The 12967-nt window shown below is 38.8% G+C and overlaps 2 protein-coding genes across 5 annotated transcripts in view; one reads left to right on the plus strand and one right to left on the minus strand.

The window, feature by feature from the left end:
- Positions 1-1545, plus strand: part of glis1b (GLIS family zinc finger 1b) — a 70260-nt gene extending 68715 nt beyond the window's left edge. For all 3 annotated transcript variants that reach the window (XM_026242965.1, XM_026242964.1, XM_026242966.1), the window contains exon 11: positions 673-1545. In XM_026242965.1, coding sequence (XP_026098750.1) covers positions 673-806 — 134 coding nt within the window. In that variant the 3' untranslated portion in view covers positions 807-1545. The remainder of the gene's footprint in view (positions 1-672) is intronic.
- Positions 1546-9756: 8211 nt separating this feature from the next.
- Positions 9757-12381, minus strand: LOC113069873 (elongation of very long chain fatty acids protein 4-like). 2 transcript variants are annotated; one of them, XM_026242967.1, is made up of 8 exons: positions 12280-12381; positions 11758-11848; positions 11388-11575; positions 11197-11277; positions 10990-11046; positions 10775-10889; positions 10345-10472; positions 9757-10236 (listed from the first exon to the last, which is right to left on the minus strand). In XM_026242967.1, the coding sequence occupies exons 2-8, from the start codon at positions 11813-11815 to the stop codon at positions 10069-10071; spliced, it is 795 nt and encodes a 264-aa protein (XP_026098752.1). In that variant the 5' UTR covers positions 11816-11848; positions 12280-12381; the 3' UTR covers positions 9757-10068. The 2 variants fall into 2 exon arrangements, with proteins under 2 accessions (XP_026098752.1, XP_026098753.1); XM_026242968.1 differs by having other exon boundaries at positions 11758-11826; positions 12280-12352.
- Between the last annotated feature and the right edge of the window lie 586 nt (positions 12382-12967).

A 12967-nucleotide genomic window follows, 5' to 3' on the forward strand; every position in this document is an offset into this window, starting at 1 on the left:
TCCAAAATAAATGTAATTTGTGTATTGCCACTAAAAAAGAAAATAACTAAAATGATGTTTACAGTGTCTATTATAAAAATAAAAAAAAATTAAATAATGAATCAGCTGCAGAACCAATAAATAAACTGACTTCAGAAAGCATTGTTTCAACTTTTGCCCCACGCAAAATTGTGAGACTTAAAATGAATGTATTTCAGCTTTGAAAATTCAAAGAACAACGGAAAATGTTACTACACCTTTAGCTACACAAAACCAATAATTATCAAGTAATATCTAAATCTATATAAATTAAGTTCAAGTGATATTGTCAGCTTTATTTTAGGACAACATCACCAGTAATAAGCAACATGGTTAGAAACAGGCAAGCTGATTTAGCTGGTAGTCATCTTGTCAGTTTTTTTCTATCCCATATTACACATCAAGTTTGTCTTCAGTTTCAGTACCCTACACATTATTTTTGTTAATAAATAAGTTTATTTTAAATCAGCAAAAATTGGGTAGTACCGTTAAAGAGACAACCACCTTATCTACCCACCAAAGGGGGTACATTAGTAGCATAATTATTACCTGAAGGTACTTGTGGCCTAACAGGACATTTTTTTTCCATGTTTTCTGAGAGATTAATACAAGTAACGTATTGTTCCATATGTTCCTTTTCTCCATAATGCAAAGGTTTCAGCTTGGTGTCGGACATCATAGGATCAGGTTGCCAGTTCTCACCGGGCACAGAGGAGAGTGTTTTCTTTCAGGTGGGAGGCTTTGATCGCGGCTTGAGCCAAATGTCATCAGTGTACACAGAGACATAGGACCAGCTTACCTTGTCGGCCATCAACACAATTGTCTTCTTTCAGATCAAACACTTTCTTAAATTATTTTCTTTAATCTATGCAGTTTTAGCCTGTCAAAGAGTTTACAGTTTTTCTCAAAATTCACCTTTTTTTATTTCCCTAAAATGCATGGTTGGATCACTTCATTGGACTGAAATATCTGCTTGACTAGCCCAAAAGCTGCTTTTCCATGACAACCAAGGTTAAATAATGAGGGGTTTGTGTTGTGGAGTGTTTATTTGTGGGATGTTATGAAATTGTGGCGTTTTTTCTCAGTATTTTGAAAGATATGTTCAAAGTATCATGAGATACTCCCTTGTCGTCTTCGCTACATCACTAGTCTTAATAAATCCAGCTGGTCAGCTCAGATCCAATTGTGACTTTGGAACAGTTTGATAGAAACTTCATAACCACCACAACTCATCAGTGATGAGTTCCACATTTCCCTCTCAGAGGTCTTTTTCTGATTTGTTGGCTGTTGTGTTGGAAACAATTATTTAGTGTTGCTGTGTTTTGTCAGTGAATGTTTGCAAATGTTTGTATTGCTTTTAATTTGGTTGTCATCATCCCAGATAAACATAGTTCTTTATTTTGTAATGGTTGATGGCTTTAATATCTACCACACTTTCATCGTATGTATAAAATGTACAGTTTGTTTAATTTTAATAATTATGTCAATCTCTGAATCTCTGAAAATAAATGAGTCTTGAATATTGCAGTCTAATGCTCATCATTGTGCATTTTAGATGTGGTAAATATGTTGACTGTTTAACTAAATAAATATGGTGTTACTCAGAATCAAATATAATTAAATTTGGTTTGAACACATTGAATTATACTGGGGAATCAAATCGCTAGATATTTTGCTAATTATTTGCATATGTTCACTTTACTTTTTTTAAGTTTATTAGAACTGATCTCAGCCATATAATTGACTGAGCAGGAAAAAAAACTATATAAGTCGGCTCTGAGCCCCACTGTGTCAGAATCTCTCGACTGAAGTGACAGTCATCTACATGAGGCCTTATAGCACAGCAGCATATGCAAAACTCGCTCCCTTGTCTCAGGGAACCGAGGTTACGTTAGTAACTGGAGCACCCATTGCGCCAGTGGGGAATGCATCCAATAGTGCCATGCTATAAGCAAGTGCAGAATGAAGACGCTCTGTACTGTAATGAAGAGCACCCTGTACCGAGGGCTCCAGTTGGTCTGAGCCAATAATGATACCCAAGCCACTTAGGCTGAGGACTAAATTACATAACCCTCTCCACTTACAAAGGAGATTAGGTAAAATTAAGTTTACAAGATCCGTACCTGCAAGGAAGGGACATTCTAGTTTTAAAAAATCTAGTGAAGGTAGACGGCGTTGACCAGCCAGTGGCTGCACAAATATCACCAATAAAAACCCCTCTGGACCAAACCCAGGAGGAAGTTGTTCCTCTGGTGGAGTTTTTTCCTCACACCTACAGCAGAACACTGCAAGCCTGCTGAGGGGTAAGCCAGGGCTATAGCACTGACTATCCAGTGAGATACTTCTAAACCGGCAGACCTTTAAAGAGGCCTCTGAAGCATACAAAGTCTAAGACCACAAGTGGGTGATGACTTGTGCTCTGAATGGAGTGGAAAGCACTTTTAGTACAAAGCTGTGACTCAGGACAGGAAGCACTGACTGACAGTGCTTGCAGGTCACCCGCTCCCTTGACTGATGCTAAAGCCAGGAGGAGGGCACTCTTAAGCGACAGGGGCTGCAAGTCAGCGGACTGCAGCTGCTCAAAGGGAGGATCTAACAGAGCCCAGAGGGCTATAGAATCTCTGATTCAGAAACATTGCATGATGACGGGTCCTGGTTCCATGCTGCACACTAGTAAGAGAAGACTAACCATTTAAGGGCGTAAAGATGTCTTGTAGATTGAGCTCTAGCCTCTAAAATTGTATTAGCGGGAGCTACAAGGCTCCTATAGAGGGGCCAAATATGAAGGCTCCACAGCTCTGGCCAGGGATGCCAAATCATGCCCTTCGCTTGCAGGAGTTCTTCCTCAGTGGTTAGTGGTATCTGACAAGGGGCTGCCATTAGCAGCTAGATCAACTCAGGAGCCACATTTGATTCCTCCAGAGTGGGGCCACCAAGACTACTGAGCAACTGGGGCGAACAGATGAGCGTTGGGTCAATTGTGGCCTTCAAAAATAAATTGGGCACTGAAAGTTTTCTTCTAAGGCGAAGAGGTCCTCCTCTGCCCGGCCAAAGACACACCAGATCATTTGAACCATTGGAGATATAGTCTTTATTTTACTGGAGCCCCTTGGTTCAGTCTGCCTGGCACATGACCTGTTCTCAGCAAGAGGTGTTTGCCTTGTGCCCATAAAAGGAGGTGTCGAGCCAACCTGTGAAGGGAGCATGACCTGAGACCTGAGACCACTGTCACGTGGCCTTAACGGACCGGGATGTGGTCCTATCAAGGCTGATAGGAAGGTTTTTAGCCATTATCTCCATGGACTCATACAGAGCTCCCCAACCTGAGCTGGAGGTATTTGTTAATACCATCTTCCTTCTGGAGGTCAGCCCCAAGGGATGCTGATTGGAACTAGGGTAAAAACATCCCATGTGCCAAGTGTGAGACAGCACATGGGAGACAAAGAGCTCTAGGCTCAATTGATTCTCAACCCAATCTGCTCCAGGTGACTGAGCTGCACTGTCCCATGAGCGATGAGTTCCCATTCTGATCTGGCTAAGACCAGCCAATCGTCAAGGTAATTTAGAATGCTGATTTACATCCATCTCAGTGGGGAAAGAACTTTGTCTATTCACCTTGTAAAAGTGTGTGGAGTCAGAAACAGTCTGAATGGCAGGACTGTATACTGATAGGTCACTCTCTTGAATATGAATCCTTTGAACAGTCCTGTGATGGGGAGCTATCTGGATATAAACATAAATGTCTTTCAGATCCACTGATAGAAACCAGTCCTCAGGGCATATTTGCACAAGGATGTTTCAAACTCAACATCCTGAACAGCCGTCTCATTAGGGAGTGGATCAGATGCCTGTGACCAAGAATGATTCTGAGCCCGACATCTTAAGGAAGTAACAGCTGTAAAAGCCCAACTCACTGTTTGCTAGCAACTGTTTGCTTTGAACTTCGGACCGGAGAACTTGTGCATCATTGTCCCATACCGAAGTTTGAATGATACCTCTGAACCAAGTCAGTCTGCAACGAACTGAAGCGAGTAGCCTTATTCTATGATTTTTAGAAACTAACTTTACAGATCCGGGGCTAGTTTTCCTAGTCTGAAGCCGGATGGCAAGTGGTTTTAGTTTATCAGCATCCCTGATCTCTGACAGATTTTGCCAAAGGTGGCACTCCAGCACCACTATGTTAGCCATGACCTTGTCAATGGGAGAGAAGAGCGTGGAGGACCTCCTTCATTAAAGAAGGTGATCCGCAAGCGGAGAAGGGCGATTAATGCTCTCCCAGTGAGCGTATTCCATCTGCATTTACACTGCGCAGACAGGCGACAAACTCACCTTGCCCATTTACATTATGCAGGGGTTCCCTGCACAAGTCACACTTGCGGCATGACATTTGAATCATTGCTGGAAATTTGCTCAAAAATGTGCTCTTAAATGGGGGGAAGGTACAAGAACATGAACAAATTAGGCATCAGTATCAGAGTAAACAGGAGTTTACACATAAGCATCAGCAATGCAATGGGAGAGACTGTTCAAAAGGGAACTTAAATTTAATACACTTTTGTAGACTATTGTTAGGGGAGTCTGCCCCCTTTTGGAGAGGATGAGGATCATTAATCTCAGAAAATCTGTCATAACATATGTGACCTTGAAACACAAATCCAGTCTTATATTACTGGGGTATACAGGTGCTTCTCAATCATTTAGAATGTCATGGAAAGGTTCATTTATTTCTATAATTCAACTTTGAATAATTCAAGGTTTCCTGAGACTTCAAAATGGTCTCTCAATTTGGTTCACTAGGCTACACAATCACGGGGAAAGACTGCTGATCTGACAGTTGTCCAGAAGACAATCATTGACACCCTTCACAAGGAGGGTAAGCCACAAACATTCATTGCAACAGAAGCTGGCTGTTCACTGAGTGCTTTATCCTAGCATGTTAACAGAAAGCTGAGTGGAAGGAAAAAGTGTGGAAGAAAAATATACACAACCAACCGAGAGAACCGCAGCCTTATGAAGATTGTCAAGCCAAATTGATTCAAGAATTTGAGTGAACTTCACAAGGAATGGACTGAGGCTGGGGTCAAGCCATCAAAGAGCCATCACACACAGACGTGTCAAGGAATTTGGCTACAGTTGTCGTATTACTCTTGTTAAGCCCCTTCTGATGCATCTTACCTGGGCTAAGGAGAAGAAGAAATGGACTGTTACCCAGTGTTCCAAAGTTCTCTTTTCAGATGAGAGCAAGTTTTGTATTTCATTTGAAATCCAAGGTCCTAGAGTCTGGAGGAAGGGTGGAGAAGCTCATAGCCCAAGTTGCTTGAAGTCCAGTGTTAAGTTTCCACAGTCTGTGATGATTTGGGGTGCAGTGTCATCTGCTGGTATTGGTCCATTGTGTTTTTTGCAAACCAAAGTCACTGCACCCGTTTACCAAGAAATTTTGGAGCACTTCATGCTTCCTTCTGCTGACCAGCTTTTGGAAGATGCTGATTTTATTTTCCAACAGGATTTAGCACCTGCCCACACTGCCAAAAGCACTAAAAGTTGGTTAAATGACCATGGTGTTGGTGTGCTTGACTGGCCAGCAATCTCACCAGAGGGTATTGTCAAGAGGAAAATGAGAAACAAGAGACCAAACAATGCAGATGAGCTAAAGGCCATTGTCAAAGAAACCTGGGCTTCCATACCACCTCAGCAGTGCCACAAACTGATCACCTCCATGCCACACCGAATTGAGGCAGTAATTAAAGCAAAAGGAGTCCCTACCATGTATTGAGCACATATACAGTAAATGAACATACTTTCCAGAATGCCAACAGTTTTTTAATTATTTTATTTTTTTATTGGTCTTATGAAGCATTCTAATTTGTTGAGATAGTGAATAGGTGGTTTTTTGTTAAGATTGTGAGCCAAAATCATCACAATTGAAAGAACCAAAGACTTAGGCCCAATCCCAATTCTATTTTTTACCCCTTCCCCTTCCCCTAACCCTCCGCCTACCCCTTCCCCTTCTCCCTTAAAACAGAGTGTCAAGGGTTAGGGGAGAAGATATTCCCCTAAGGATTGTGACACCACTACCATGACGTCACACGTCATCAGAGTTTGTCGTCTAGCTCTTACAATACACACATATACTGGTGTGCATTAGAGCCATTAATTTTCGTTCTGTATTAAAGAGCTGCTTACTGACACGCACACATATTGGAAATCACGCAGCTCACACATCCAGGAGAAAATAAACTTGTCAATGCTGCCCCATGACTTTTATTAAATACAGTTTAAATACTGAATCGCTACATTATATTTTTCCAGCGACGAGAGGACACAATTGCTGTTTTTAAGTAAAGTCACTCTAAAAAGATAAACGAACAGACGCAAATATACAAAACCTCCATTTCTCTCTCTCTCTCTCTCTCGAATAGGCAATATTTGAGAAAATGGTTTAGCGATTTCTAATTATTGGCGGGATTAGTCTATGGCAGTTATCACCCTGATCAGACATATGCTGTGGCACTATCATGCAGTCTGTAATAATATGACGTTAACAAAAATTAGCGATTTTTTGCAAACATTTCTTTGAGTAACATGACCGTTAATATGAACTCACAATTGAATGTAACATAAAGCAAATGATTACTTTTCATCAAAATGTTTATTTATGCCAAAAAAAGTATTTTTGTTCACTGTAGCAGCCATTGTTGCCGAGATAATTCATACCCCCTTCGTTTGAAGTGTGGTCCTGAAAAATCTTCTTTTGAAGGGCTATCTGGCCCTTCCCCTTACCCCTACCCCTCCAACCAAATGAGAATCGAGACACCCCTACCCATTCATGTGAACCCGCGAAACGGAGGGGTAGGGGAAAGGGGAAGGGCTAAGGGGTAGAATTGGGATTGGGCCTTAAACTACTTCAGTCTGTGTGCACTGAATTTATTTAATACACAAGTTTCACAATTTCAGTTGAATTATTGAATTATCATTTTCAGTAAAAAAAAACAAACTTAGACATAAGTTTATTTGCTTTGGACCATGGATTGAATGTACTAATGGGAATGTGTCACCTCTAACTTATGCTGTTAAAAAACAACCTCTTGCCAATGATAAGTTTAGGAAAATGGAGATGATTGTGAATGGCTCAAAGTGTGGAAAACTCACAGATACTGAATAACTAAACTGAATAATAGAGTTTAATTAGAAAACAATATTGGTTTATTCTTGCTTAAGATGTCAAACCCAAAGTGCATCTGTAGCAGATCCCTTTCTGCACATAACGAATTTCACACAGTAGACAACAGGATGGCTTCAGAACAGCTGAATTTATTGACCCGCCCTGGAAACATATGGGACAATTTGATCAATATTTTTCGCTGTGCCAACCTCTTCCCACATCACACACAACATTAAGAAAGAGCGAGAGAAAATAAGTGCGTCTTTCCTCGCCAGCGTCCATCCACAAACTGAGGATGATGTAACTCACGCACTCCAAACGCATAGCGCACAACACTGATAAATGTCCCATGCACACAACAAACACCCCAACCGATAGTTCCCAACCACAAAGAAAAATAGTTTTGGGAAGTTCATCATACAAACCCAAGACACAATCAATACTTTTCTCTTCCCAACTTGCTACACATCTAATGTTGACAATTTGAAGTCAAAAGCTGCGTTTGCATTGTCATCAATTAAATCGCTGCAGGCGTCTGCAGTATTTTGATTTATTCTGAACTGCTCAACTGTGTTGCATTGCCAGTGTTTCTGTCACTTATGTCAACATAAATCACCAAATGCCATTACATACTTCTGAGAAAACTTACATTTGTAGCAACCAAGTAAAGATGATACATTGGAACTTCTGGCTTTGGAAAAGCTTTTATATTTTGTGCGCAATGTGTAAGCAAAGGGTCCATGAACAGTCTGAGGCTGAGATGGCTCAATTTCTAATAATAGACATAATGCCTGAATGGTGAGCTGTCCACCAGAACAATGCAGTTCTTCAACAGGGTCTTGGTTCTCACAAGCTCATTGTTGGAGGGATTGTACACAACAACAATGATCCTGGTTTTGCGAGTGCACCCAGTGAGTTACAGTGAAAAATGACATGTACTTATAATTATTTCCAAAAAAATGAAAGAAAAGCCCCAGAGAACATGCAGAGTAGGATTTCACCAGTGTCATGTTTAGATTTGCTCACAGAGAAGAAATAATTCACATGCATGATGTATGCCATGCATAAATACTGAAATATGTCCATTGCAACCCATGAGACAGACAATTAAGAGCAGGTCAGCTCAAGAGTTTTCCCTGTTCAAGCAAATTGTTTTGTTTTACAGTGATGTGTTACATCAGAGACTTCACGCAAAATTTATGAGAAAATTTCCAGGCACCACTTCCATGATCGCAGTCTAAAGGCATTTCATGGTTTTAATACTTCTAAATGCACTGACACACAGACTCAGTGTCCTGACAACCAATAAAAATATTAGCTGGCAAGAAATTTGGAAGCTAGAGCAGTTGAAATTGCACCAAAACTCACTGATTTGTAAGTTTGCAACAATAATTTTGACTGACTGCTCAGATAGTCCTTCAGTAGACCACAATGATTAGCATTTAAATGGACGTCTGCATGTTTAAAAAGTCAATAATTTAGTATGCAGATATAGCAATGACTCGCGTGCATAAGATTGTGTAAGTGTTAGGTCAGTGAGAAATGTAATAAATTGCTCTTGGAGCTGGAATAAGAGGAGGATCAGAAGAAGAAGCAAAAGAAAGAAAAAGAAAGGAAGAAAAGAGTTATTATGAGCAGAGATGTGCACTCACAGCCCCAGGCGAAGTTCCCGCCTTCCAGTCTCAGCGCGCGGCGTTTCTTATTGCCTCCCCACACGTGTATAAAACTGATATAAAAAGTAAAATAAATAAATAAATGGTTTATTTTATGTTAATTTCTATAAATGTCTGTGTATTCTTTATGTAGTTTAATTGACAACATATTATATTAAACCACTTGCAATGTATCCTGCGTCTCTTAGTACATATCCTGATGATTATTTTTAGACGCTGGTCAACCAAAGACTCGCAACTTTATGTTAGCAGAAGGGCGTCCCAGTTCATACTTTCTCTCCTGTGTTTCTACTCATAGCCTAAGTGCCAGTGATCCATAGCCTACATTAAGATCACAGATATGAAACACACAAACAAATGAACTAACATTTCACCGGAAATGGTAAATTACATGCACCTACATCAAATGTAATTACTTTTAATACGTAAAAAATATATATCTGCTGTATTAACAGGAAATAAACTGAGCACGAACAGTAACTGCAATGCACCTGTCGCTGATATTGCGCAGCTTGATTTGAATATATGGTTCAGTTAATTAATATGTGATTTTGACACCTGTGTCTGTAGTACAAACCTAAAACCTGAACAGGTCTAGACTAAATACAGCTTTTTTCAAACATGAGCAGTAACCTACGTAACGCAATCATTGCAGTCCTAACCTGTTTATTCGCATATCAAACACTTAATAGGCTATGTATTATGTTCATACTGCGATAGGGTTAATAAAGTATTGCAAATGTTGTAGAGAGGCCTGCGTTATTGCGTTTATTACGAAATACTTACCCATTCCTGGGTGCCTTCGCCTCATTATAGCGAGAATTTGCTTCTGAGGCAGCTGAAGTCAAGATACGTAAAGAGTGCCATCTAGTGCACTTCACTATTGTAAATAGAAACACACAATTTACAAGACAGTACAAAGCTTTATTAAACCATGCAAAACGATAATGTCCAATCTTAGAGTTACTTTAAATGAAATTACACTTTATTCATAGTTCAATTTATTTCGGCTGATGTTCCAAAATGCAAAAATTCATAATTAGAAAAGTTACATATTTATTGGATAAGTCATTTACAAACCAAATTAGATAGGAGGTAAAATTTCAGTCTTGATGACTAAATATAGTTGAGGCAGGACTACATTGAGAACAGGAATGGACATAGGCTATTAGTCTATCAGTTAAGTCCTCCTGCTCATCATGTGGATCAATGCTGTTAAGACTTCTTGCTCTTCCTGGTTATGTAGCTCTGGTAGTAAAAGTTGCTGAAAAGTATAATGAGGCTGACACAGTATGCGAACACAACTGCATTCATGGAATCGGGAAAATCACACTCGGTGAAGAGGTTGTATCCAGTGTGAATAGTCATCAAGACAAACTGGACCTGTAAGGACAAGTTTTTCAACAGTCCCATTGATGTGTTATGCTTCTGTGTTTACATTTTTAAATTCCTTTTAAAAATATTTTACAAAGTATCAACTGGCCATCTTACCAGCTGCAGTGAGGTGAGATAGCGCTTCCACCACAGATATTTCTGCATGTGAGGCCCCAGGGCCGCCAAACCATAGTAAGAATACATCACTATATGAACAAAGGTGTTCAGCAGCCCAATGAAAAATGCTGAATGAACAGGTAAAAAGAGACAAAATAATGGAATAGGTGATATTCAGTAAAAAAAAAAAAGCATAAATAATAGTTAAATTTAATGGGTATAAAAAAATCAAAGAATATAAAAAAAATCAAAAAGGGCTAGGAAACTGCATATTAACTGTAGTCATTGGAGGGTATTATGGTTTTAAATTACTAAACGAATTAGTAACTGACTACAATGGTAAAAAGTTTAGTTCTTAAGTTTATTTGTTCAGTGTTTTTTTGCATGAATTTATATTACTATTATTAATTATTTAATGTTTCTATCTTACATTGACCTCCCGCCACAAATTTAACTCCTGCCCACCAGTTGAAGATCATAGTTCCATGATGATACACATGTAGAAAAGTGAGCTGGCTGTTCTTTTTTCTTAGGATAAAAAAGACCTTAATGAGGAATTTGAAAAGGCATCTTTATTTGAACTGCATATCTACAATGGGTGTAAATATCTGCAATAATCATGTTTGTTAAATGAGTTAAACTTACTGTATCACAAAGCTCAATGACTTTAGAGAAAAAGAACCACCAGCATACACTGGCCATCTAAAAAGGTACAGTAACATTTAGGAAACAAATGCATCTTTATTGGAATGTAAAAATAGGTAATTTGATTGTGATTTAGAAAACAGGAATTACTGATTATTAGTAAAGCACACTAGGCAGCAAAACAGAAAGTGAGAAAGATGTAATCACCCTCATTCCTAGTGGACTGGGGCTGTAGTCCACAGGTTGACACAGATAACTGTAGTTTGCCAGCCAAGATGTGACCAAGAACTGTGGAAAGAAAATTATATTTCAGATTTGATGACTAGGATATTTTAATGAAAGACCTTGAAATAATTTGCCCTTAACTAGTGTATGTATGTATGAAATACGTAATGTACCTCATGGAACATGTAAATGGACAAACCGACACTGGCAAAGTTGTACACAATAAGCACTGCTTTTATGTTCATTGGTTCCTTGTGTTTCATAAGCTTGGGTCCAATCCAAATAATACCAAGATAGCACAAAAATATGCAGATGATCGGTACAGGAGAGTAGATTAGAAGCCATGGGTCCGTCCGCTTATCTGAAATACCATGACAGAAAACACAAGGGGGTTGCATAACTGTGCACTTATATTATTACTTTATAATGTAACATTTTTATTTACTGATATCATTCAAATACTACCCCATGTAGATAGTACAGTAAAATACAAGGTGTAAAATAAATCAAGTTTATAAAATATTGGGGGGTGAGGGATCATACCCCCATTCTCCAGAATCCAGTGGTGCAGTGATTCCACTCTCTGCCATGCTGATTCCATTGAGGACTATGCTTTATAATTAAACAGACTAGACTAGCATTCAGAGGAAAGCACAGAGGGGAAAACACGTACAAATAAGTTATTACTCTCTCTCTCTTTCTCTCTGTATATGTGTGTGTGTGTGTGTGTGTTTGTATCCTTTCTATGGTAGAATAATACATCCCTTGTTTGTGTGTTCTTAAGTTCATAAGATCTTATATTCAGAAAATGCGAAGAGTTGCACCTTGTTAAGGAAGATTATCAGCTTGTCCTTGAGTGATACCTTCTCCCTACAGACTCTTCTTGTAATTAATGCAACTTAATTTGAATGAAAAGACATCCCACTAAATTATTTAACAAGCATGTGATGTTTTTATTAGCTGACTGCAATTACCTTATCCTTATATCATATACCATTATCCGTATAGGCATTATTTCATTTTCACAAATGTTTGCAATCAACATAAATTTACCAGTGAACTTACCTGAGGAAAAGTGTGGAAGTGTGCACTGTGTGGAAGAGTTCAGTCAGTCACATAGGAACTTTGAACTTCACTCTGAATTATTTGAGTAAATTGGGAAATAGGATGTTATCAGCTGTTATGCAGAAGTGCACATGTCTATTGGAAGAAAGACTTTGGACTGCACCTAGTCCCAGTCCCACTGCGACACACTTTACAACACACTTTAATCTGAAATATAAACAAACAGACCAAAGGATAAATTTACCTTCATGTTTCGAAGCTATAGATTATTTTTATCTACATGCGTGTTGTATTAGCAAAAATTCCAGGTTTGTTAAAAAATATATTTTGACTTCCTATCAGAGATGGAAGGGTATTCTGGGCACCGACAATTAAATTGATATGACCATGTAATTAAATGTATCTGGTTGGCTAAATGCTTTTAAATTTAAAGTATGCTGCAAGTAAAAAAAAAAACAAAAAAAAAAAACAATCTTGACTGAATCAGGAGAAAAATATGTGAAAATAAAGCACTGTTTACAAGTCCACACCAGTTCTAAATAAATATATGGTTTAACATGTGAGAGGACAACAGGGGATGGACAACAGTTTGAAGTTAAAAATGCATTCATGATGGATTTTTTTTGTTGTTGTTGTTGCAAAAAGCAGCTTTTCACTTCACAAGACACAAGTTTGAATGGAGTTGTGT

This window comes from Carassius auratus, unplaced genomic scaffold (genome assembly GCF_003368295.1).
Source record: "Carassius auratus strain Wakin unplaced genomic scaffold, ASM336829v1 scaf_tig00002576, whole genome shotgun sequence".
In the NCBI taxonomy this organism is placed as follows: Eukaryota; Metazoa; Chordata; class Actinopteri; order Cypriniformes; family Cyprinidae; genus Carassius; species Carassius auratus.

Bases quoted from the DNA above. Each gene is read 5' to 3' on its own strand.
- LOC113069873 (XM_026242967.1), bottom strand. From the start codon at position 11,815: ATGGAATCAGCATGGCAGAGAGTGGAATCACTGCACCACTGGATTCTG. The intron at 11,278-11,387 runs GTACATTACGTA...TTCTTTCCACAG, and splicing joins CCATTTACATGTTCCATGAG to TTCTTGGTCACATCTTGGCT. The intron at 11,047-11,196 runs GTGATTACATCT...GTACCTTTTTAG, and splicing joins CCAGTCCACTAGGAATGAGG to ATGGCCAGTGTATGCTGGTG.